At 44.1% G+C, this 27,454-nt stretch overlaps 2 protein-coding genes across 2 annotated transcripts; one reads left to right on the top strand and one right to left on the bottom strand.

The window, feature by feature from the left end:
• Positions 1-1,198: 1,198 nt before the first annotated feature.
• On the bottom strand, positions 1,199-10,310 carry LOC119389920 (periostin). The gene is made up of 6 exons (XM_037657352.2): positions 9,901-10,310; positions 9,405-9,604; positions 7,968-8,157; positions 5,970-6,071; positions 3,969-4,076; positions 1,199-3,133 (listed from the first exon to the last, which is right to left on the bottom strand). The coding sequence occupies exons 1-6, from the start codon at positions 10,196-10,198 to the stop codon at positions 2,988-2,990; spliced, it is 1,044 nt and encodes a 347-aa protein (XP_037513280.1). The 5' UTR covers positions 10,199-10,310; the 3' UTR covers positions 1,199-2,987.
• Positions 10,311-11,327: 1,017 nt separating this feature from the next.
• On the top strand, positions 11,328-22,483 carry LOC119389919 (transmembrane and coiled-coil domain-containing protein 4; the record flags this gene model as incomplete). The annotated part of the gene is given in 10 exon segments (XM_049414584.1): positions 11,328-11,764; positions 12,238-12,361; positions 13,328-13,385; positions 13,984-14,125; positions 15,989-16,009; positions 17,719-17,851; positions 18,367-18,464; positions 18,953-19,096; positions 20,349-20,468; positions 22,319-22,483. Coding segments are annotated over 10 exon segments (1,060 nt in total), but the record flags the coding sequence as incomplete, so codon positions are not given.
• Between the last annotated feature and the right edge of the window lie 4,971 nt (positions 22,484-27,454).

Consider the following 27,454-nt stretch of genomic DNA (forward strand, 5'->3'; position numbering starts at 1 on the left):
CGCCGTTTTGTATCTTTAACAACTAAATCAACAGTGTTACGGTATATGCATATGGATGAAAACGGTTGGGTTGGTGCATTCGACGTTTCATGACCTCTACAGTGTCATGTCACGACATAACATTCGTTTAACAGCCCAAGGTGGCAGTGCCCATGTGTCGAATGTAAAATCTCTACAGACAATTCCACATACCGCCTGACGCAGTTCCCAGAGAAGAGAAAAAGGAGGGTAGACAAATGGGCACAGCTCGGCTAGTGAGTGCACACCCGCACTTGCTTCCTAAAACTTTTGCCACCTATTTGTCTGCTCACACTTGTGTCCACTCACACCTGAAAAATGTCAGTAGACTAGCAAATATGAATTACAGACAGAACAAAGGTAAAGAAAAAGGTAAAGCAAACGCAGCGCTACTTACAGCTAATGTTTATTTATAGGTTAACAGATGGGAAACAAAAAAAGCTGAAAGTTGACGTGCGCAATCAACAAGTAATTTTGTTGACAGTGTGATTAGGGCACTATTGCATTTTTTTTTGTCCTCTGGGGGGTATGCACTTGACGTCATCCATGAGGAGCGCTAGCGGCGGGGTCGCCATTTTGACGGTCCGCGCACTCCCTGCACGCGAAAAAAACTCGCTGCACGCGCTGTGTCCGAGATCCGCACTGCACAAATGACTAGAGACATCCGGAACACCTTCTGCACGCTGTCGCGTGGACGGCACGGACCTCTATGATGGCGCGGCGATGGTGTTGCCGCCTTGCGGATCAAGGCTCAGTGCATACACCCTATAAGGACAGAGTGTCAACGAAATTTCTTCTTTCTGGATGAATTTCTGTTGCTTCTATAACCTCTAGAGTGCACCTGTCCCCTATGCAGTAAATAATGGTGCAATTATAGACAAGTTGCTTGTGACGCGTCTGCTGCACCGGTTCCATCGCCCATGTCCCATTTGTGATTCACCTTTGCAAGTTAATTAGACGTTATTAGACGTGTGATTCGCCCAAGTTCACATCCTGCTGGAGAAGTCAACTCAAGTAGTATGCACTTGCAAACTATTGTGCCTACCTAGGCAGATAAGACCATTTGATACTGATTCATGCCGAAATATTTACTCGTCTTGTAAGAGCGTGAGTGAGTTTATAACTTTGTATCGTCTTACAGCCACACCTGATCAGTACGGTAATCATACCAGGGTGAGAAAAGTAATTGGGTGAAAATGGTTGTTTAAAAACTTTATTCACACAAGTGAGCCGACTCCATTTGATACATTTCGCGACAATGAAAGCTTGTCTGTAAAGTTATCGCAATTTTTGTTTTTTGTTTTTGCTCAAGTGAACACAGTTGGCTCTGAGAATAGCTTTTAAAGCGCCTGAGTAACTGTGCGCACGCACAGTTACGCTAAATGCTACTTCATCGTATGGTATAGCTTGATCGCTGTTGCAATAATTGCAGTACCGGCTGGTGCGAAATGACCACGAAAGCACCATGACTCGACAAACCCTTGCCGTCACGTCTATGTTGAGCAAATACAAATGCATGTGGTAAATAGTATAGTATGCTGTAAATAAGCAGTAAAAGAGAAGAGTGGCTACACTCTGAGAGCAACTAGACAAAACAAAGCATTGTGCCTTCCTCTAAAACCAGCATTTGTATAAAATGTAAAATGTTTTGAATTAAATGTATTGCAAAAGACAAAAAAATATAAAGTGATTCCGAAAACACAAGCAGGCAGAGAGTATATAAGGTTTACTGAAATGAAATGGGTTGCGGACCATTTTCTCGGGGCCTGCATAAATTCCTTATCAAGGTATATAGATGTGGTCTTGGCAGTGCAATGGGAAGGATTATCAGATTTCCACTGAATGTAAACCTGCTAATTCGATAGTCTAAGCCATTGAATGTGTAGCTGGCTACAGTAGACATCAACAGAAGCTGGTCCAAAGTACAATCAAGTACGCAATAAACTGCGTTGTAACACTGACATGCATAGCTATGTGGCACTTGATATTTTTATGACTATTCATAGGCTGTCTGCAGCCGATAAAATTCTATAATACTAAGGTGAAGTTACATTGTGTCTTCCAACATATTACCAAAAAAAAAAGCACCATTTCAGTGCACATAAACAGTAATAAGGAGTATTGATTGAAATGCATTTGTTCGAGAATTGTCAAGAGTATTTTTAATACCCATAATTGTTTAATAGTGTGACCAATATTAATACCACAAGGTAAAGTGGTCTGCATCGAAGGGTTTAGCTTAATTATATTACTCATAATCAATATCAGTCTGACAGTTTCACGTCTCACACTTCGTTTGCTTTTAGTGATAAGTGTCAGGTGCACATTACGTGAAATGAAATGTTATGCAAGCACACTGTACTGCAGTGTACACAGCTGCACATCCTGGCAGAGACAGATTGGTAAAAGTTTTACTTTCAATTGAGACGTATGAACCAGTGCACCTGGATTACCTTCATAGATGTGCGCTCTTTGACCATAGCGCTTTTGCATTACTATTTCATTTCACTGGTACCAGACTACATGAACAATATGAAAAGGCACACCAAATTAGTGTTTAAGTGAGTAACACTGGTAACGTATAGGTTCAAACTTGACACGCAAACGTGTCTCCACTAGATTTTTTACTGACCGTAATGCCTAAGTATGTTTTGAGCACCACTGTGGCGTGACTAACATAAATTTATGTACACTTTTTGTTAAAAGTGCGTTAGCTTCATTACTGGTGGCTGCCTGACCTGACTGTGGGCTGCTTACCGAACTTCCTGTAGCATACAGTAAGTTCCAGTGCACTGGGAAATGAAAAGAATGCTCATAGCAACAATCTGCAGGTCTGCTGTGTCGACATGTGTGGCATAAGAACTACGCTGCACAGGCCTGACCACCCAACCTAACCAAACCAAGCAAAAGTAGTTAGTCTGAGGCATGGTCGTGCGGGAAAGCCAAGACGTGGACTTAACAAAGCAAGATTATGCCCTGGTTACAATAGTTACACGAAAGACTCGGTTGAACCTGATGAGCTTTGGAATGAGCACGGTGTCGATAGAATGGACAACGCCGTTGCTCACGGAGGCATCCGCCAAGATGACGGTAGCGTCGTTGATGTGAACACCACCTGAGGAAAGACACAGACAGGGTAAGTCATAGTTGGCGAAGAACATGTCAAGCAGAAATGCTCAGGTGTTTGTTTGCCGCTACAGTTGTAAAATTTAAAACCAACCGCTTGAATAAAGCGTATGAGTGGGGGGCTTCCAATGGCATTTCGGAAATTTCCTACAGTTCACTCAAGTTATACTGGTACACAACTTTTTCTGGTATGAGCACCATTGTCAGAACTTTGATCATTTTTAAAAGAGCCTCTAATTCCTCTGCGAACTTCTAAAGTGAGCCCCCACACTTGCATAAAAAAAAAAAAGATGAAACCAACCGTATGATGTTAACAACATGTTTCAAGTTTATTTTAATAAGTGAATGCAAAACATGTGTAAGCACTGTATGGCCCCTAAGCCAAAGTCTAGTCATGGGGTTATTTATAAATATGTACAGATATTTACAAATACAAATATGCAGTAACAAGTTAAGGATACAAAAAGTTACAGAGTTTGAACATAAGAAAAACTATATAACACACTAGATGGAAGATACAATGGAGCACCTTCTTTTGCTATTCTTAATTTAGCTTATAATGATTAATGGTCTTAATTATTATACTTACATTGCAATGTCAATACCAAGCTCTAAAATGCATTCAGGAACACACATTTCAATAGTTTGCAGCATGCCCTCTTTTGCACGACTCTTATACAACAATATTGCACGACAATCAGCAGTGTGCTTTCTCAGGCTCATACTTGCAGAGCAGTAAAGCATACTTGCAGTAATTATATTTATGTAAACATGGTAAGCCGTGACTCCTTATAGGCTTGTTGTCCCTTTGCCCTGGCACTCACCTTCATTGATCGAAATAGACAGGTTCTGTCCTTGCAGTGTCTTCAGCTGCCCATTCACCAGCCCAGGGCTGTACCACACATCGGGGACCACGTGGTAGAGCAGAACCTCTGTGCAATTAGTAATCGTAAAATAAGTATGCATTTGGAATGTGCATGGTGGAAAATGGTCAGCAGACTGCAATACACGTTAAATTACATGCAGTTGCGAAGATATGCTCTTGCACATGCAAAGGCAGTGATTAACTGACCGCAAGGACCACAGTACGCAGCATCCCCCTTGCTCGTCCAATGTTCATACATGACTTAGAAGGTCCCACATTTGTGTTTGTGATGCATGTCAATGGACAAGCTGGAAGTTTGAATTAACCCTGTAATGCCTAGTGTATCATTATATGCCACACCATTTCGATACCTATAAATTCAAATTTATATGCGGTAAATGCAAGCATAGCCTGCAAAGCAGCACTTATGATGTGCTGGAAAGTGTTTTCTGTAGTAGACAACTCAGCAAACGAACTGCCAGTTAATTAGTGTAATGTTGAAGCCACAACTCTTAGAAGGTGTTATTGTTTTTTATTCTCTCAATAACACCCAGGGGCAAAAGATAACAGTGAAAAAGATGCTTTGATTGTTCTTAATAAGGAATTTTTGATATGTTGGACAGAGTTTTCATTTGAAGATAGTTCAGCAAACCAATTACTACTAGTTAGTTAGCGTAATATTGAAGTCACAACTCTCATAGCATTTCATTGTGTTTTCCTTCTCTCAAGAGACTCTCAGTGGCAAGAAATTAAAGTGAACAAGATGCCTTAATTGTTCTTAATGTGGAACTCTGTTTGGGTGAATACCCCTGTCACACGGGCGTATAGTGCAGCTCAGCAACGCTCTGGCTATGCCATTATGCCGAGCCAATGTGATAACTTGCACTTCTGAACGCAAGACAGCAACGTTGGTTAGCAGCAATAGCAAAACAAGGTAAAGCAAGCATATTATGCAAGAATACCCATAGGAGGAGGAGGCGGATAAAGAAAACGGGTCTGAAGAGTGGAGCCCTTTGGCCATATTTGAAGGCACATTGTGATCTTTAAAGAAAAACGGACATAATAGAGATCACCGTGGTACCCTGAGAACTCTTCATACTATGATTCATCTCGCGAGATGTTCCTACCTATGTTTGTACTTTGTCCCACATTTTGTCAACACTGTTACTGCAGTATGGTGCTCAAGGGTGTAGCAGATTTCATTTTGTCAAGGAGATCTCTAAACTGAGAGAACATCCCAGTTTCCCGGCTAACTGCAACGTCATCTCAATATTGTCTACTAGATAAGTAAAAATTAGATGCGTCTTCCACTAAACTCCAAAAGCATGCACCCTCTCTCAAAAGTACAGCATTAATGCTAAATTTAGCATTCCTCAAAGTAATGAATAAATAAAATAAAGTTCAGTTTCAGTTTCATGCGTGTCTGCGTTGGAACAGACTAATTTCATTCCTGGACTACATCGCGTGTAATACGAATGCAGAATGGCATTCCCCGTGCGACCATTTCGGAAGCCGACCTTCCGTGCACGTACGTTTTTTTATGACACTAAATAATAATGGAACATTTATTTTGTTAGTCTCCGATGTCCTGCCTATGCAATTCTTGCCTTGCTTTAATTGCATTCCTCTGTTACATTTATTTGCACAATAATCGCAGTTTTGTAGTTCTGGCTTCAATCGATACCTCTAAGCCTTCGTCGGCTTCCCGAAACATTTTAAGCATTCATTTTCTCACAGGAACGCTACGCTGGCATCGGCTACATTTCACCCGTTTAAAATTTACCCTACTTTCTAATCCACTGTGTGCATTTCTTTTCATTTTTTTGTTTTTATATGATCCCATAATGTGCTCGTGTTTTCATTGTCATTCTTAATTTCTGTATATCCTCCTTTACACGGTACCTGTTCGAGGCCTGTATGGTACCGCAAACAAAAAGTATAAAGAAAAGGCAGGCAATACCTTTCAGAGCTGTAACATTCTTCTTGAGGTGGTCGATGACATCCGGACTCAATTTTGCAAACGCTTTATCCGTTGGTGCAAACACCGTGAACGGACCGTCTCCTGTAGAATCGAACAGTTTTCTCACAGCTCAGCTTTGAAATGGGATAAAGTACTTCACTATGTTTACAGAGCAAGGCTACACATGGACAAAAGAAGACACGGAAAATGAAGTCAGTGTCTTTGTATCATCTTGCATTTTTTTCCAATCCAAAGGAAAACAAAAAGAATCACCTGAAATAGGCGAAGCAATGCTGCTTATTTAAGCAGCTCCATTGAAGACATGAATACGATGTACATTACATGATTCATGTCATGTAATTACTTAACAAGTCACACTAGGCTCATTTTTTATGAAGAAACTGAACTGCAGACACAGTGAAAAGCACATGGGTGTGGAATAACAAGCCTTGAGCTGGTGCCAACCCTAATTTTATTACTGAATAGAATTAAACCACATCAGATGTAAACCCGGGGTGGTGCCAGGAGGGGATCCTTTCCCTTTTTAATGTGTACAAGGCTACTTTGAAAGCATTTGCACCCGTTAAAACTCATCTCGGCGTTAAACAATAGCCGTTACCTATCTCGCATCCCCTTTCTTTCTCTGATGTTGCACGCCATGTACTTCCAGATTGCAAATGGTGTGCGTGTTAATCAGCTCAACGTATCAGTCTTGGCAAGAAAGTAGCGGGTGCAGTTTTCAAGGAAGGAAACGAAAGCAAGAATGATGATGATTAACATCTAGAGGGTAGATATGTCCTAAGAGGTGTAATCTTTTTTATAGTGTACACTTGTTAAAGAGACAGGGAGCGCAAACATGAACACAAGAGAGAAGTCAAGACACCACAAATGCCAACTAACAACTGAAAAGGCTCACAACGGCGGAAAAGAAAGAAAGCACGAAAACTTATCTGCGCATGTCCATGCAATAGGCAAATGTATCAATCCGACATGCGTGGTGGTCTACGTGAGAGATAACTATTCAGACACTTGATTTCTTCTTTATGCAGGTTAATCGATTGTTCACTCGCGCATGCACTACCACTATTATCTATGTGCCAGGCCTCAACCATTAAACACGTTTCTTCATTCCTGTGCCGGTACAAAATCGCGCATTCATCGAATTTTGGCGTGCACTTACACTCTCAACAATGTAAAGATAGGGTAGATGGTGAGCCTCCACTTAGCGATCTTTTATGTTCCATTAATTTCTTGTTAACACAGCGACCCGTTTGCCCTACACAGAAGCGGCTGCAGCTGAACGGAATCTTATACACCACACGTATGGCAATCAGTAAACTTGTTAGTATGTTTCACAGAACAAATGTAAGTACGCTTCTTGTCTATCACCCGCTCATTCTTTCTCTGTACTGTGGCACAAATCTTACCTAGCTTATTGGCATCCGTAAAAACAACATTAACACCGGAGGCTCACCATCTAATCTATCTTTACATTGTCGAGAGTGTAAGTGCACGCCAAAATTCCATGAATGCGCGATTTTGTACTGGCACAGGAATGAAGAAATGTGTTTAATGGTTGAGGCCTGGCAGATTGATAATAGTGGTAGCACATGCTTGAGCCAACCATAGATTAACCTGCATAAAGAAGAAATCAAGTGTCTGAATAGTGATCTCTCACGTAGACCACCACGCGTGCCGGGTTGATATGTTCGCCTATTGCATGGGCATGCGCAGATAAGTTTTCGTGCCTTCTTTCTTTTCCACCGTTGTAAGCCTTTTCAGTAGCTAGTCGGTGTTTGTGGTGTCTTGACTTCCCTCTTGTGTCCGTGTTTGCACGCCCTCTCTCTTTAACATGAATACTTACCAACCAGCTCAGCTCTCTGTTATTCCAAGTGTACACTTGTACGAAATAGCAGGACACCATACAAAGCCTTGTACTGATCCAGTCACCTACTCTGCACTGGATTACTGTGGTGTGCACATTCAAACTGAGCTTACCATCCAGGGCATTGTACAGGCCAGATGTCTTGATCAATGCATTAAGGATCGAGTAAGCCGGGCAGCGACTTATCTCGTAAGCTACGCTTCCTTTGAACAGCGAGCAGATCACCTCCGAAAGCACGTGCACGACTCCATTGGATGCCACATTGTCAGTGCCGGTGATGTTTCTTCCGGAAGCCGTTACAGACTGTGACAGAGGTGTAAGGTTGCTTGTATTAGTACCAATGCGATGAGATGTTCCAAATTTTGATATTTCTATCTACAGACCAAATGAGTTCACTCCTACTTGTGATGTGGTTAAGTTTAGCAATGTTTTTTTGAATTTGGGACAATGGAATCAAGGTAACTCCACAGGTGCTTTTTCTTCATTATTGCTGCACACATTGTGTGAGCTGCTCTCCTGTAAATGTAACCAAAAAACTTGTACGTGCATTATGATGCAGTGGCAAATACCTCCAGTGACTCCATTTAAACAACCAAGTCATCATTCAACTCTCCTCAGATCTTCCGTAAATTTTTTTCATAGCTTTATGCAGTTGTTTTCTTTCTCTCCCGTATTGTATAGCAACGAATACTATGGACAAAACCACTACAAAACAGGTCCTGCCAGAAAAATAATAATAATATCTGAGGTTTAACGTCCCAAAACCACGATATGATTATGAGAGACACCATAGTGGAGGGCTCTGGAAATTTTGACCACCTGGGGTTCTTTAACGTGCACCTAAATCTAAGTACACGGGCCTCAAACATTTTCGCTTCCATCGAAAACGCAGCTGCCGCGGCCGGGATTCGATCCCGCGACCTTCGGGTCAGCAGTCAAGCACCATAACCACTAGAACACCGTGGCGGGCGTCCTGCCAGAAAATAATTATCTATTTGGATCGTGCTACATTGTTCCTATCTGGTGCGTCCTTTCGCCTTTCAGAGATTAAACATTCTTGAACACGGTGTGTCACTAGAGCCAACATTTCGCCAAGTGGACTTGTCTTCTTCAAGGCCTGAAGAAGTCAAGTCTACTTGCCGAAAAGTTGGCTCTAGCGACACCCCGTGTTCAAAGGTCTTTTCATCTCTTCAAGCTTAAATCTTCCTTTGAACTCCTGCCTTTCGTCTTTCAGTGGTTTGTCTCTATTACACAGCAAATTACAATACGAACACTATCTAGCCCGATTCCTCGCTATGCTTTGCCCCTTCTGCTTGAGTTAACTGGCACCCTTTTCTTTTGCAACACTGCAAACTTATTTCGCAATGTTGTAACAGAGCTCATGCTCTCACTCTTGCATGAAGTACTATCAAGACAAAAATCATGGTATGCACTAAATAGATCGGGAAACGCACATCATCTACAATACATGCATCCATAAGCGCATGGATTCATTTGCTTCTGAGCAAGGTAGTTTCTCGACAGTAATGAATAAAAGTTTGTTCGCTCACATTCGTCTGCGGGTAGATGTTGATTCGCAGCATTTGTCCCGGCAGGAAGCTTCTCAGCAGTAGGTTGTTCTTGAATTCATTTTTCTTATGTGCACCAAGCACAATGTGGAACTTGATGACATCCTTCAGTGGAACATTTTTGCAGTAGCCAGGTGCATTTTCGAAAGCTTCATTTGTTGGGCCGAACAAAGTGAATGGACCTAAAGCAGCCACACACGAGAAATGTAAGTCGCTTGCACTCACAAACTTAAGTAATCACAAAGTTTACTTAGATCAAAAATACCATCGAATGGATATGAATACGAAGAACAGGACAGTCAAAGTGCTTGTCCTATGCATCCATTTTTATTCACTGGCACTTTCCACATATACATTTGATGAAACAGCTCACCCAAAAATGAACGTTAATTATAAGTGTACCAAAGGATAATTTTAATCAGTGCAATAGAACAAAAAAGTGCATTTCAAACTTTAACCGACACTCCACGCAGCTTACCTTCGTGATTCAGCAGCCCTCCAAGCCCAACTTTGATTATTGCTTCAACTAACTTGGTTAAGTTGAGTTTCTTGGCTATCTCGATCAGATTAGAACGCCTGGAGGTCATGTTCTGCCATTCGAGAGGTAGCTGTCCCGTCAGCGAGGCGATGGTATGCTCGGTTTCGCCGGTACCGGGCACCAAGTTTAAGAAACGCTGCAAAACAGTGCGATTTTCGAGGTACTCAAAGCCAGGGTAGCAATAAGAGACGTGCTGTACACCGACGAGAACGAAGACAACGGCCAATGACGCCTTCATTTCGAGCTTTACGCAGTACGTACACACAACTACGCGTGTATCAGCGCTGGTAGAGAACCGACTGGCTGTACGCTAGTGCGTCTATTTGAAAAACGGGGGTACGGTTGTGGACGTGCGCAGAGGGCCCGTTGCCAGCTAGAAATACGCTAATCTCGGTAGCGCTATCAGAACCACACGAGGTTCAAAGAAGCAAGATACGCGGTACCCTGAAAATGACCTTGACTCGTCTGTCGGGGTTCAAGTAACAACCGGTGTTTAGCGACGCTGGCAGCCGAAAACCAGGAGGAGGGTGCTGCTACCAGCGCCGGTGCAGCAGGCGACACGCACTGCACGTGTGCAAAAGGGCGCGAGCTGTGTATCAAACATAGCACTTTATTTTTGCGCGTTCCGCGAACCAGACATGGCATGTTTCCACAAGGCGACTACGGGTCATCCGATACGGTGCTATCACTCAACCACATATGTGGCGTGCGCAGTCCGTGTCAAGATAGGCAGCAAGTAGCGAGGGGCCAGCGGCTGCTGGCACGTCCAAAGCGCTAGCTCTTGGGCGGCGGTGTCTCTTTCTCCTTGTCTGTGCCGAGAACATCTTGTTCGAGCTCCCACAGTTCGATGTTCTGCGTGCGGATGGCGTTCTTCACGCACTCCTGGTAGACCTTCAGCAGCGAAGCGCAGTGATCCTCTTTGCGTCCCTTGAGGAATTGGTCCGAGAACCAACTGTGAAAGCACGCGTCGTACTTTTGCTTCAGTTCGTTGCACTCTTCTCCGACACTGTTCATCTCGAACCATAGCCACTAACGCGCCGTCGACACATAAACATGAGCCCATAGGCTACAAGCGTTGCATCATACCGTCACTCGTTTTTTGACGAAAGTTGCTTCCAAAGAAGCACATGCCGCATGTATGACTTCCACTGATATCATCATCATGTATCATCCAGCTACCGGCCACCACAGCAACGTATCAAAGCTGCAGTCGCAGCCATCGGCAGCCCAGATGGAAGTCAAAAGCCAAGACGCGCCAAAATTGTGTTAGCTGTCATCATCACCAAGCAAACTACTCGATAAAGCGCGTGTTCCTGCGCGAACGCGCAAACCGCCGATGGGCAAAGCGATGTAAAAAAAAAAAAAGACATCATAATTTACCTGTTTTACATCCGACAAAGTGCTGCAGAGGTTAAATCGACATATGTTAAAGCGCTCACTGCAACCGGCGAGCAAATAAGACCACTTTTTCTTTGCAAACGCGAGCGAGTGAAGCGCCAGCAACATTACGCGCACTACTTTTATATAGTGCAATGGCAGCATGCGCGAAAGTCGTGGTTTCGTCTGATCCCATATGCGCTGTGTACTGCACACGCTGTTTCTAATGTTATCTCCTTATCGCGGACTCCCGTCAGTCTGTTTACATTACCGCGACAAATGTGAACGTTCAGGCGAACCGATTGCGTTACGAGAATGCCATCGCGAGTAGTGCGCATAGACGAAACCGCGACTTGACTTGTGACAAGCGTCATGGCTGACGAAATTGGTCTGGAGGCTCAAGAGGAGGTCCAGTCTCCTCCTCAAGGTCTGAAACTCTTTCCACGTTAAACTGATGACCTACTCGCAATTCATAGCGAGACATTTGAAAAATCTACGCGCTGCGTTTATTGCAGGCAGCTGCTGTGCGATCCGAATGGCTGGTCTTTCTATGCGGGTAGTGGTTTCACTGAATCAGCTGATGTAGCGGAATCGATGGTTTGTGAAGGAATGCGCGGCTCGCGCGACAGCGCTTCATGTCGCTACCATGTTTTGTACTGAGGTTACGCGTCGCGCGCAAGGGCGCGGTAATTACGATGCGACGTGTTGAAATTGTCGTTCGAGGTTATGTGAGCGTGCGGGATATCGTCGCGTCCGGCTGTCGCAATTATCGTACGTACCTGACGCACTTTTTGCTGTTGTAATGCGGTATTTGTGTAACACTGTCGGCATGTTCATTGTTCGCTAAGTTGCTACGCACGCTATGTATTCGTCTCTCATAATTCGTGTTCCTTTTTCAAGGTGTTCCGGTACCGCACCGCCTCGGGAGGCCTTTGCAGAAAATTTTGGGAGATGCCGGCTTGTATTCGTACTGTGCCATCTGCGCCCTTTCGCTTCACGACCTTTTCCCGGACGAATGGGACCGGTAAATATCGATATGTATTTTCTCACGACCTGTTTTACCTGCAGTGACAAGTCTATACTTATTGCTAGACATTGCAAACGTGTATTTCTACCACTAGACATTTGTAATGCCCACCATTCTGCGCGTGCAAAAGCTATTACATTTCACACGAATTATTCTTGCGCCTACCTCAAAGGAAAAGGCCATTGAAGTTATTAGTATTATAATAGGGTACCCGTAGGTTTGCCCGTGCAATCGCCTTGGGTCGTACGTCACCAATGTGTATTCATCAAACATGAGCCTCTTGGTTGGGCGCGTTATTTTTCGAAAATAGTTTGCTTAACCAAGGAACCCCAATGCTGCGAACTAAATTCTGACTCTCTATTACTTTGCTGCTGAAGGATGCTGGCCTGGCTTTTTTTCTTTCTTGTAGCTAGCTGTATGACAGCCTGTAGAGTTTCTTCCTTTAGTTACAACATTAGCATGCAGTACAACTTAAACATTATTGTGATGTCCTTACACCGAATGAGATTTCTTATCATTGCAAAGAAGTAACGCTATGCAATATAATGTTGTTTATTAAGAAACATAAGGTAGCTGCATGCTTGTGTGTGCCAAGCAACAAGCTATCTGGTGCATTATTAAGCTTGCTGATGTTTCTTCTGACGTATGGAGGGCATGGACCGTTAAAACACATTGTAAACGTCATGTCTTTAACACTTCTAAACTCTTCGGTCTTCTGGAATGTTTCGATCGTGATAACATAAGCGGAGTACGACACTAAGTAGCCTTTGCGTGGTCATACATCAAAAGCTTTAAAACAAAGCTAGGTGCTGCCTGTTACCTGCATGTGTAATTAAAGTTACTGAGTTTTGTAGTTGTGTAGTTTATGAGCTCAGTTTCAACAAAAGTATTTGATCTTTTACTTTAGGCACTAAAGCGATCGTTGGTTATTGTTTTAAGTTTTCTCCGCCATTTGTCTTTCAGAGAATTTTGCGAGAAATGTCTTCTGCAGCTTATACAGCACCTCGGCCTGCCTTCACAGGTATGCTTCTTTCTGCTGGGCTTTTAATGATTTGTGGTGACTCGTTTCCGAAAACAGGGACTTGCTGGGGTATGCGACTGGTTCCTTTGAAAAACGTTTTAAATAGTTGTCTTCCATGGTATTGGTGGCAGATATTCAACATTTGCCACCACGATTGCTACTGGTGAGCCCTTTCTAAGCCTCCGTAAGCTAATGTGGTACACAAGCACCACTATCCAAGAAAGCTGATTGCCGCCGCCACTGCTCAGCGTTTGTAAATTTAGTGTCATCCATCTGCCACATTCTGGCATAGCAAGCCCATTTATGAACCATCAAAACCCTGTGCTGTCCTGTCAGAGGCATCCTACGTTACTGGCATTTCTGTCTCATAGACCCAGACGTGAATTTTTCTTATCGTCAACACAGGCGTGTAGGCTTATGATGAACATTGAACATAACAAAGGCATCCATGTACTGCATGTCAGGTTGTTGTAGTGAAGTTGACTGTGTTTGATAAATAATGCTCCCCAAGAAAATAAATTTTTATTGGGGAGCGAAACCATTGCAATTGGAACCAGTGAAACTTGTCCTCTTGGTAATGTCGAATGCTTCCGCGCAGGTACAACCTGTGATGCAGGCCCTGATGATGGGCGAAGGGGGCGAGGCTGAGCCTTTCATACACGTTCTCAAAGACGAACCGGGTCTCAATGGCAACTGTTTGCGGGTTGTCGAAGACCTCATCCTGTTTGCAGTTCAAGGAGGTAAGCAAGATGGCATTTTTTAAAGGAATTTTGATCTTAGTGCTGTTATAAAATGCCAGGAGATACGAAAGAAAGGTGATAGCACTGGCTTGGAGTTCTCACATCGTCATGCTGCAACATCATGGCCTAGTTGTTATTAATTATATTTTTCATACATGGGCTGTTGTGGCAACGTAAATGTTCACTTAATTTTGTCTTCAGCTCTAAGCGGATGCGGCGTAGACCTTTACAAACAAGACATGAAGTGAAGACGGACACACAACTCAAAATTCAGGACGTCATGGCAACCTGGTGCATGAATTAGAGCTCCTCCATGACATTTGTGTCGGAAGATACTTGTTTGGGATAGTTGGTGTCTGTTCATTGCTACGTCATAATGCACTGCTTAGAGGACGAGGAAAAAACTGCACAGACACAATGCAACATTGCGCTTTTGTCTGTGCAGTTCTGTCCTCGTCCGCTAAGCGGTGTGCAATAACGTAGCACTGAATGTGTGACGACTAGATACTGCCAACATCTTCTCCTCAGAGCCCCCTGCCCATTCACCCCTTTGTTTCACTCTTAACTTCTGGTCTGGAATAGAAATGCTGCCATGTTCCTTCATATGGAGATGTATGGAAATATACGGAGACATTCAGAAATTCAGCAGATTTCATATTATTGCCCAAATCTGCTGCATTTTTCTTGCTGTGTATTTTTGTGCCATGTTGGAACAAAAGACAACAGTTTCTTTACCTTGGTTTGGTCTGGCGACTTTATGGAATGTGATGGACTACTCTGCTCAGACAAGACATAAGTGGGAATTTGACGAATGCGGACAAACGTTGACAGTGAACACGCAAACACCCTGTAACGCCTTGTTGCGCGGCTTAGTGTGAACACTGAGAGCGCAAGGCGGGGTGGTGCTGAACTTGATTTGTGATGACTTACGTACAAGAGCCTTTCCGGAGCCCTCCACTACGGCGTCTCTCATAATCATATCGTGGTTTTGGGACGTAAAACCCCATATATTATTATTACGTACAAGAGCCGAGTGAAGGCTGGCAGAGCGGTACAAAAAAATTGTACCTTGCACGAAAGTTGCACGCGGATCGCCATTCACAACTGTCTGCCAGCTAATGTTTAGAAGAACATTCATGATGGATGCCATTTGAACTGGGTTTTGCAGACGGAACTGCTCAACCGACGAATCAAAGAATGACAGTGACGAAACAGTGAATGATGCTACTCGAAAAAACTGCCAAAGGTGCATCAATCAATGGGCGTTAGCATGAACTTCAAAATCACCGCCACTCTTTCATTTTGGCATCCTTTATGACTTATCGAGCCTTACCTCCATAAAGAGTGCTTGTTGTTTTGGCATTATGGAAGTTTAATTTACTAATACGGCCCATCTGATTTTTCTCTTGAATGTTCTTTTAAACTGTAATAGTGCATGTATCTGTTCAGAACAGCAAACACGAATCAATTGCAACATGAGCAGTGCCTAATTGTTAACATTTTGAATTTCGGCAAGACACGAGTGGGAGCTAGTTGGTATGCTTGCCTTTGCCACAACCTGTTTATACTTACTGCAGAAATGTGTTGATCCTTTTTGGAGAGCAGCACTTAGCTATAATACATAAGTGTTGGTGGCATTGAACAAGGCAGGGGGTACTTCTTTCAAAGATAAAAAGAAAATCACTGTGAAACTGGCATCAGTAAAATTTTTCTAGTGGGCAGGGTTGAAATGATTAGCTTATTTACTTGCTGCGTGGTGTGCTAGGCAATTCACTTCTGTCTGTCAATTTCGTGCAAGTTCAAACTGTCTTTGACGTGTCTTTCTCTCCTTTTTCTTTTCCTTCCTTTTTGCCGCAAAAACAGGACTGGCTACAGGTGTGACAGGTTGCAGTAGCACGTATTTCTTTTCCTTCTATGTCACTGCTCGTCACATTGCATGTTTGTGCATGTGCTGTAGGTAGTACTAAGAGATATGTAATTCCTTTTTAAACTAAAAAGCTAAAGATGGAGTCGGGTGCTGCATAAATATTACTGCTGAACACCTTTTTCTCAAAGCCGAGCGACGTGCTCAAATAGGTGGGATGTCCTTGAAAAAAATGTGTACATTACTCGAAAAAAAAACTTTATTGGACCTAATGTTTGAATAGAGATGCAGTGAATGTAACGTCTATAGGTTCACCCTCCAGGAGGCAATACTTCTGAACTTAAATGACCTCAATAGCAGTGCTCCGTCCATCATTCTTTTCTTTTTGTTTTCTTCTGTTCATGGTGTGGTTACGCAGCTTTTAGGCACTTCACCATATAGGGAATTTACAAAGCTCCATGTGTCGGCTATTCCTCAGTCATTTATAATCCAAATAACCATTTCTTTAAAAGATCCCATTTCTGCCACAGACTCGATGGGAAATTTCAAGTACGCAAGAAGACACTGTTTAGAGGAGGGATCTCGAACTCACCTCAGCTAGTGGGCCACCCACAGTGGTGAAATTTAATATTCCGCAAGGGCCGGAACCGTGAAGAAGGTTAAAGTGTTGGGGGGAGGGGGGAGGTGAAGAAAATGTCAGCTAACGTCATTTGTGAAAGGATCCAACGTTAGGTTTCGAGAAACACATAGATACTGATCTCCAAAATGACTGAAATCAAGATGCTGATTCTGAAATAGTTTTTGTTCTGTGGTTATGTTTTAACACATGGTGACCGCATGGGGTGCCTCACAAAAAGAAAAAATGCGCGAGACCAGTCATGTCTGTGTAGCTCAAGAACGTACTTAATTTAGAAAATAATTTTTTTAAATTTAGGACGAAGACAGTCATGTGAGGGCCGGTCTGCTAGTGAAAGGTCCGTGGGCCATGTGTTTGAGACCCTTAAATTGGTTTAGTGTTTCAGCACCTAGTTTGTTTTTGTAGATTCAAGTACAACGTAGATCGAAGAGTTTGATGCTGTCATATGTAGATAAACAAAGAGCGCCTCTTAGCCTTCTCAACTTTCTTTCAGTCACGCAAATTTCACTGGAATGCTGTTCCTGTGGGAAAGCTGGGAAAGCTGTAGAATTTGACAAAAACGATTTATTATATCCCACATCGTAAGCAGGGGAAGAAGCAGTGCGGTCCGCTGCGGTGGTAAAGTAATTGCAGTGCTTGGCTACTGACCCGAAGGTCGTGGGTTCGAATCCGTCCATGGCGGTTGCATTTTGATATAGGCGAAATGCTGGAGGCTTGTGTACTGTGAAGTACCAGTGCACGTTAAAGAACACTAGATGGTCAAAATTTCCGGAGCCCTCTACTACGGCATGCCTCATAATCATATCATAGTTTTGGCGCGCAAAACACCAGATATTATTACACGAAGAAGCAGTGCTTCACCTGGTGGGAATTTGACCCGCAGCTTCTGTGTGATGTGTGCAGTGTGGTGTGGGTGGTTTGCAAGCTGAAATGTGTGCTGGAGCATCAAAGCCTAGTGTAGTCACCGAGTGCCTTTTAGAGTAGTACTTGTCACATTTAATCCGTTTTGCACGAAGTGCATTGAGCATGCCTGCGTAAATGTTCACGCCCGTGTTCTTGTGGCTCGCTTACGTTGCCGACTGTTTCTTTCAGGCATCTACGATGCTCGAACACGTGTGTTCATCTTTTACGTTGCCTGGAGGCTCAGGGTGTCCCGATCACTTGTCGAGATGTACGAAGAGTCCGTTGTCGAAATGCTGTCCCAGGAAGTCCACGAACAGTCAGAGTGAGGCTTGGTCATTTTCGCACTCTGAATGTGATGTACCCTTTTCGTTGTTTCAGCATTTTGGTATATTTTTCCTCACACTCTTCACTTTTTTATTGCAAATTATATATATGTGCATAAACATACGAAGAAAGGGATAAATGAGAACCAGCCATTTGTAGCACGATTCATACGAATTTCTCGGAAAGGAAAGCTCTTTAGTTGAAGAAAAATTTGTCCTGGTCCAGGGATCAAACCCGAAACCACCACCTTTCCAGGGCTGTCGCTCTACCAATTGAGCTAACCAGGATGCTAGCAATGGGCAGCACGAGGGCGAATTAGTCAGTAATTCGAAACACATGGACACATAATATTACTAATGGGTTGAATCCTGCAAGGTGGCGGAAGGGATCTACAACCTTGCGGGATTCCGCAGAACTAGTCGACACTAAACGTATGAAATAATGAACGAACACATGAAAGCATTTATTATAACAATCTCTCAAAATTTCTTTTTGCTGGCTCGTCTGTTTCAGAGAGGAACGGAAGGAAATCGCCAAACGTCAACGCAACAAGAAGCTCAAGCGCTTTCTTATGATTGGTCTTGCCACTGTTGGAGGAGGCGCTGTCATTGGTCAGTATGATCGTTACGTGCTGGGCTTCCTTTTTATTTGCAGCTTGTTTCTCTTTACTATCAGAGTTCGTGATCTCACTTCTGCGTCCTTAAATCACATTTCTTTACGAGTTCTGTTGACTGCTTGATTTCACATTAGAAAGAGGGGTGAGCAGTGCATTAGCTATCCCTCCACTGCCTTGCATGATAGTGAATACTGTTTCTTGGAACGTTCAGGGCTATAACATTCTTTTTTTTGGCTGTTCACGTGGAAGTTATTGGGATTTTTTATGCTTGTTGGTTTTTAGGATTCAGAATGGTGCCTTTGGACGTTATGTGTGAAGTTGTCACATCGGTGACAGGTTGTCCGTATTTGAGTGTGCTTGTATTTTCAAATAAAATGTACGGTAGTTGCGAGCTCAGCACTGTGGTGTGTCCTTCTACCTTCTTTTGTCCACGTCATTTTTTTGTTGTTTTCAAAATGTCCATTTGAACTTTTGCATGTGCAGGTCTGACAGGAGGTCTAGCAGCACCACTGGTGGCTGCTGGTGCCGGGGCTATCATAGGGGGCGCTGGAGCAGCTGCCTTGGGTTCTGCCACCGGCATTGCAGTCATAGGTTCACTCATTGGAATTGCCGGGGCTGGACTCACAGGTGAGATCCAATCAGTGCCGACTTCACATTGCAATGCTGTGACACGAGTAGTCCTCCGCTCGTATTTTGATGTTAGCAGTGAATGCAGTGATGCCCAAGGATGCATAGTTATCAGCTTGAACAGTGAAAATAGCGTGGCGAATTTATATCGGTGACAGATGTTCTCTCAAAATGAAGCAAGGTCCACTGCAGTGTTACAGTGGTTACGGTGCTCAGCTGCTGACCCAAAGGTCGCGTGTTCGATCCTGGCTGCAGCAGTCACATTTCAGTGGAGGCATCTGATGTTTTTTAACGTGCACTGACATTGCACAGTACACAGGCCTGTAATGTTTCGATGGAGGGGAAATGCTAGAGACCCGTGTACTCTGCGATGTCAGTGCATGTTAACAACACCAGATGGCCGAAATTTCAGGAGCCCTCCACTACGGCATGCCTCATAATCATATCGTGGTTTTGGCACGTAAAACTTCAGATTGAGTTATTATTATTATTATTATTATTATTATTATTATTATTATTATTATTATTATTATTATTATTATTATTATTATTATTATTATTATTATTATTATTATTAAGCAAGTGCTCTTGCAAGTTTCGGGCTTCTGAGCTGGTTCCCATTGTTTGGATGTGGCACTTGTAAAATGAATGCACCACTGTGATGTGGAACCACAGTACTAGTGTCATGGATAAAGCAGCTCTAAAATGTTGCCTTCAAACAATGCAGGTGTGAGTGCCTGTTGTTTTTTCATGAGAATTAGCCATTTGGCAGACACCACTTCTACTATACTGCTTTCTATGCCTGCTGCAGTTGAGGTACTGGAATTCAAGCAGGCTCAGCCTGCTGCAAATACCTAACTGCCTGTGTGCACGTCATTGTTTGGCAGCCCAGGATTCAAATTAGCACAACTGCAGCATTTACTGCAGGCAAGGAATGTTGTGTCATATACTTGTTTCTGTATCTACGGTGCTCACAGATTGACATGCGAAGATTTAGGGCTAAGTATTGCATTTAGTACCATTTCCACTGTCCTCGCTTCTCGTCTTACCGACGTAATTTTGACTCGGAATGCTTGCATCAGAGCCAGCATCACCTTTAGTGGCAAGATTTGTAGTGACAGGATGCGCTTGCAGTATTAAGCAGATGCGGTTGCCAGTCATTATACTAAAAGCTTTCATGTCGCATTTCAATCCGTGAACACTGTGTATTGACCTGGTTCATGATTGAAATGTGCATTGTTTTTGATACCAGGGTACAAGATGAAGAAGAGAGTCGGCGAAATCGAGGAGTTTGCCTTCGACACACTGACTGAGGGCAAAGGACTGCACATCACGTTGGCCGTTTCGGGCTGGCTGTCTGACGAAGATCCAGGTGACATTCAAACTTTTCGTATTTTGTTTTTCTAAATACGAAAAAAAAGACTGATAAAGTCCTTTCTGGTCGTTAAGCCTACAACCGCTAATGCTTCAGAATTAGCACGGTGCACAGCAAGGCGATCACTTACGAAATATGTGTAGGAGGCAAAAAAAAAACGAATAACACATTAAGTGGAAACACTGTGCATGAATCTCAGGTGTGCGAACTTGTAACCTCATGCACTGTAGTAGATTGACTTTGTTTCCGAGTGTTCATATATCGCATACATCATGGTCATTACATCTGCGAGTACCACATGATGTGGTATATACATGTAAACAGATATAAGACTTGTAGGTAAAGACATGCATAAGACATGTAAGTAAAGAAATGTCTACTTTTTATTTGCTGTAGGGTTCTTGTACATGAAGCTCAGGGGTGGGAATTTGCAACCTCACGCACTGTACTAGTAGCTTGACGTTGTTTTCGAGGCTCTAGATTAGTGGAGGGATCTCGGTGAGCGGATTCCTCCTGAGGATTAAGGGAACGGATTCCTCATAATGTCATTTCCTGCTAATCTCCTGTTCATCTCGCATGAGCAGCGAGGTGCCGAAGAGCAACTACACTTGCCAAGGCTGGGCAGTGGATCTCTCCTCATCCACACAGAGCACTTTAGGAGCACATTGGACTCTGCCAGTTCCTGTGTATCAAATAGCACAAGCAGCTCGAAAGGTGTCTCAAAAAATGTTCTTTCTGTCATCCATACTTCGATTTTTCACTAGGGGACTACCTCAGGTGTTATTGGAATGGTCCCTCTTGTTCCCAGAGAATTCGATGAGGTGTTTCTACCCGACAAGACATGTCATCGTAATCTGGCACATGCGTGAGCCAACCATCGATTAACTTGTATAAAGAAGAAATCAAATGCCTGAACAGTTATCTCTTACGTAGACCACCACGCGTGCTGGATTGATAGGTATCGCCTCTTGCCCGGGCATGTGCAGATGAGTTTTTGTGTCTGCCTTCTTTTCTGCTGTTTTGCGCCTTTTTCAGTTGCTAGTCGGCGTTTATGGTGTCTTGACCTCTCTCTTGTGCCCATGTTTGCACGTCCAGTCTTTTTAACATGAATACCTACCAACTAGCTCAGCTCTCTGTTATTCTACGATATCATCACGTCGCACACTTTCTTTGCAATGAGGTCGTGGATCTCTCCGTCTTATAATATTGTATGTTAAAATCTAGATCATGCAAGCTTCCTGGGAACTAGAACAGTATTCATATCATCCAAATTTTTGTATGATCCACAAGAACAGCCACAGCATCAAAGGGACCGTAAAATGCTCTTGTTTATTTATTCTGATTAATTTCAGTTGAATATTCCCTTGATAGGTTTCCAGACGTCTATTCTTTTTCACTGTCATCCAGTGCACACTTGCTGAATGTGTAAAGTTTTGCATATGTCCCTTCACATATGTTGACAGCACTCATAGCAAGCTGCATTGAGTGCCTGTCAAGCGTGCAGGTCTCCACCAACGCCATAAAAGATTATTTCACAAGCTGATTTCGCAAGTGACCACTGCTATCGTACTTGCCTTACTCTGAGAGCTCTTGCTCTCAGAGTAAGGTAAGAGCACAAGGCTGCAGGTTCGATTCCCGTTCACTTCGGCCATGTTCCACTGGGGAGCACAAGGCTGCGTAGCATCATGCTTTGCGTGTATGAACTCTAGGCAGTCAAAGTTAATCCAAGACTCCCACTAAACAGCGTCTGTTGTGGCCTGGAGTGTGGCTTTGAGACGTTAAACCTTGTTAATACAGTTTTTAACGATGCAGCCCAATAAAATGCCAGCACATTCAATGCAATGCAGGTGCTCTAAAGAGGCCGTGGCGAACGCTGATGAACTCACGGGAGCAGTATGTGCTGCGATACGAGTCGTCCTACCTGCTGGAGCTCGGTCATGCCATCGACTACCTGTTCAGCTTCGCCGTCTCCATGGCGGCACAGGAAGCCCTCAAGTACACCATCCTCTCAGGTTGGTTCCCGCCTTCATCTGCATCATCATCCTAACTATGGCCACTGCTGGGCAAAGTCTTCTACCATGTTTCTTCAATTACCGTATTTCTTTGCATATATAACTCGGCCCTGCACGTAACCTGCACCCCCACGACCCCCACGACAAACCGTGGAAAAATAAAAACTAAAAAAAAGGTCATCGCGTATCGACGTGAAACTGTCTGTCTAGTATTACCACGAAGCTCTGCCATGAAGCCAACTTAGCACCGAAATTCGCGCACTACTCGCACCTCGACTTTAGCTATGTATTTTCTGTCATTTGTGTGGATTATACACGAGACAGTACGGTAACTCGCTCCTGCGCTTGCCGCGGCCACGTTATCCCTGCAAACTTCTTAATATCATCTGCCCGCCTAACTTTCTGCCTTTTTCTGCTGCGCTTGCCTTCTCTTGGAATCCAGTCTCCTGCCTCGCTCATGGCCACATCCTTGTTCACGCTTAAGGGGAGATGCGGGTCGAAAAACACGAGTTTTCTAAAAAATTATCGATTTTTTGTTTTTGCCTGTTTTGTTAAGATTAGTACCTCTACTGTTCTGAGAAAAAAAATCAATGTCGAGACTCAACTGGAAATGCTTTAAAATTGCGTCTAAAGAGCACAAGGTGGCTGTCAAAAGGCTGAAAGTGTGTCATCTTCGAGCACCTTGCCGCTGATAATGCGCCGCCGCTCACCATTGTCGACCGCATGAGGCGAAGAGCCGAGCCTCACTCTTCAAATAACAACGGTTTCCCGCGCTGCTGCAGCGCAAGAAATAATAAAGAGAAGCACGCTTTTGCCGCCTTCTTTGAGCGCCGCGACTGGCTTTAAATCACGTGGTACGGATCGAGAGCCGCCATTGGCCGCTGCGCGCCTGTGTGTGCTGTGAAGCCTACTGTGTGTGCTGTGAATCCGTGTCTCGTCGAGCAGCGCAGCTGAACAACGCTTTTCTCGAGTGCTTATCCGTTATTGATGAAGAAAGCCGTAGGAAGCGCGGTCACCGGCCTGTGAAGTTTCACGCGACGCACAAATTTCGAGGACGCCGGCGCAAATCAAAGCCGAACACTCAAACCACGAAAAGATCATCTGCTGCCGCAAGGCGTAGTGGCAGTGATGCCGATGCGTCCGACGAGTTTGTCGCGGCATTCGAATATGTGAGTGCCTCCCAGAAAAAGATCGGACTCTTCGAAGACGAAGAAAAATCGCAGGACGACGAGTCTTCGTTGATTGCTGATATGACAGCACTGAACATGTTGGTTTAATCGAGGGCACTCCAGTTTTGAACGTGTTCTGGAAGAGCTTGGCGTGCTCCCATCTCATGATCTGGTTGCTCTTGGCACATCACGGGACAGCACACGCCAGGAAAAAATGTCTCAAAAACTAACAGGAGAAGCAAGGGCCCGTCGGCGTGCGCTGAAGAAAAAAATCTCTTGTCGAGGAGTCAGCTCGAAAGAGCCGTGAGGGCCAAACCTATGGTGCTGGCGCATTTTAATGGCAGTGGCCACTACAAGGAGGATTGTTCTTTCTTGTGTACAAATTTCGTTGCATTCAATGACATCTTTGATAAATAAACATGCAATTTTGACTTTAAAACTCGTTTTTCTCAAAACACAAATTTTGCCATTTTTGTCAATGTGCCCCTCCTTTTTCGGGTACTTCTGGTGCTCAGATCTGCATGAAATTTTTCCCAAAGTTTTTCCAAAGTACGAGAAATGCAATTATCTTGTTTAAGTTTCGATATTCTTATTATAAAATAAAAAAAAAGTTATGTAAACTTTTACTAGGGTAGGAGAAATATGAACTTCCAACGTTAAAATTTTTCACGTCTAGTACATATTTTGTATCGACTTCCTAATTAGTTATTTGCGTTCCACACTTTATTTGAAACATTATGAACTATCAATTGTAAAAAATTATTGAAGTTTAGGTCTGAAAAGAGGGGGGGCAAAATGCTTCAGTTTTTCACTTTGTCATGTTGCAGAACTAAAAGTATGCAACTTGCAAGAAAACTAATTATATATTTGAAATCAGCATAAAAAGTTCTATAAGCAGCTCAAGTTTCATTGCTCTAGGGTGAATATTAAAGAAAAAAGTGTCTTCGAGTAGCATCTCCCCTTAACAAGGCTTGTAAAGAGGGCTTCTGAAATTAATGGTCTTTTACGTGACTTGAGACAAAGGTGCTTTTACGATCAGAGATGGTAGGCATGCAAACACGGACACAAGAGAGAAGTCAGGACAACTTGTGTTCTTTGACTTCTCTCTTGTGTCCATGTTTGCACACCTACTGTCCTTTATCATGAATCGCTACCAACTAACTCAGCTTTCTCGAAGGTGCTCTACCTAGCTTTCCGTCTTCAGTTGCCAGTAACGCTTGCTTGGGGAGTGGCTTCAAAGTTAGTACAAAGTTAGCATGCTGCAGTAGCTAAAACTAAAACTTATGTGTTGCAGGTTTATGGCCCCTTTACAACAACCTCTGAACCACGTTAGTGTAGTCATATATACTGCTGGAACCATTTTGTTTTTCGCTTGTTAATTTGCACCTTTGGTCTTTAGCCTTCGCGGCACCATGGGAATTGCTGCATTCCTACACTCATAGTACCATATTCAGCTTGTGCAAGAAACATGGCCGCTGCCAAGTAAGTTCTCGAGTTGAAAGTTCTCGAATTCTGATCATCGCCAGTTTCACTGAAATGCTCGACGATGTCCTGTAACCAACCGATTGCGAGCTGTGCTGTTGACTCCCAAGTGGCCATTACACAACGCACTCCGATGCAAGAGTTCACCAACATACTCCATGCGCTAAATGGATGTTTGCTTCAAATGCACGTTTCCATTCAAGTTTGGTCCACACAAAAACCTGAGCATGTCACTTTATATACAGCTCAGACCACTTATAACATAACCGCTTACAGTGCAGTACCGGCTATAATGCAGTTTTTTCTGACTCCCGTTTACCCTTCCATAGAACTCCATGTACACGCATACCGCTTATTGTGCACTCCCCCGAGACGAAAGACCAGTTATAATGCGGCTGCCGGAACGTTCTCAGAGATGCGAAGGAGCGAGAGTGCTTCTCAGCGGAGATGCGCCGGCGGGGGAGAGAGCGGCGACATCGTCAACGTCGTTACGAAGGAGGAGGGGACGCGGAATGAACGAACAAGGAGCAGGGGGCGGGGGAGAAAAAAAAAAGCGATGGTGATGGGAGGCAGCAGCCTGGCGCGGGTGCATGGTGTGAGGAGGGGGAGGGGTTGCGTCGCTGACGGAGAAGCCTTTGCCCCCATCGGCCCCTTGACATGCGTGCTCTGCTACGTACGGGCGCCCGCGTCCGCATCAAGAGCGCGTTACCGCTGTTTGACTCCGTCGGGAAAAAAGTTGCTTCGTTGTAGAGCGCAGATATCGCGCGTGCTTTGAGATGCGATTGAGCTTTTGCCTTTGCCACCAATAGGTGGACTTACAAGCTTGGAAGACTTTTTCAGGATAGTTGCCGCGGCTGTTCTCCCGACCGTGAACCGAAACTTCGTTTCACGCGTGATGCCCTTGGTTTAGCTCGCGAGTGCGATCTCTTCTACGCCCGATCTCCATGCTGTCTAGGGCAAGATTCTTGCGACGGCATGCCAAGTTGCAGCATGCACGCTATGCCTAACGAGCGCTAGCTGCCATGTCGGCGGTTGCGGACTACAGAAATTGCGGTTTGGTGCCGAGTCAATGAAACATTTTGCAGTTGTTGCATTTAGAAGGGGCGCCTTACATCCTTAACGAAAATGCGGGTGTGCATGTGAAACACTCGAGTGGTGGTTTGTGGTTGCCACCGTTTTCGACATCGTGCATGCGCAGTGTGTTACCGCGGCGACTTCCCGTGACGGCGCATTTTTTCCGCGTTCGTTACGTCGGCACCGCAGGTCCGCGGACGCTAACCGTTCAACATTTTCAAATGTAAGCAGATGCAAACTTACGTCCCAGTCGCACGCCTCGATAGTCGGAATCGCGCACCTGCCTGTTGCTCATGTTTTGCACACATGCAACCTTTAAAAAACGTTGTTTTGGTTATAGTGCGGATATATATTCGCGACTCTGGCAACTTACGTTATAAGTAGGGGTGTGCGAATATTCGAAATTTCGAATATTTTTCGAATAGATTTTGCTATTCGATTCGATTCGCACTGAAATTTTACTATTCAAACTATTCGAACTTCCCATAGACAAATGCAGTCAACGTCCGGTTGAAAGTGACCCCTTCAGATTTTCAATATGCTTCACCTCATTACACTCTCGTAGTGTGGCAAAGCTGTCTTTCAAACTCCGTTACGGTCGAACTTAGCCAAGAGACAGTCAACGTCCGTTTGGAAGTGGTCCCTAGATTTTTAATATGCTTCACCTCATCACACCCCCGTATTGCGGCAAAGCTGCCTTTCAAGGTCCGTTACGGTCGAACTTAGCCAAGAGACAACGTCCGATTGGAAGTGGTCCCTAGATTTTCAACATGCTTCACCTCATCACACCCCCGTGTTGCGGCAAAGCTGCCTTTCAATGTCCGTTACGGTCGAACTTGGCCAAGAAACAGTCAACGTCCGCTTATAAGTGGTGCCTAGATTTTCAATATGCCTCACCTCATCACACCCCCGTATTGCGGCAAAGCTGCCTTTCAAGCTCCGCTACGGTCGCAAATGTATTAACTCAAGAAAACGCTGGTTCCAATATGGAGATGAAAGATGTGGCAGAATTGGGGGCTCAATTAATGCTGTTTTGGACCTGAAATTTGGGCAGGAAGTCCGAAAAATCGGACGCCGAAGCTTTTTAGCATCCAAAATTTCAGATGTTCTTATATATCGACGTCTACGAGGCAGATTTGGAACTCCGGACTTGAAGGGAGCACACCCTTGTCCGCCACATCAGTTGGGCTTCCACAGAAGTTGAAAGAGGAGGAGAGGTCGAGGAAATGGCATCTTTGCCTATCAC

The sequence above is a fragment of the Rhipicephalus sanguineus genome, chromosome 4, assembly GCF_013339695.2.
Source record: "Rhipicephalus sanguineus isolate Rsan-2018 chromosome 4, BIME_Rsan_1.4, whole genome shotgun sequence".
NCBI lineage: Eukaryota > Metazoa > Arthropoda > Arachnida > Ixodida > Ixodidae > Rhipicephalus > Rhipicephalus sanguineus.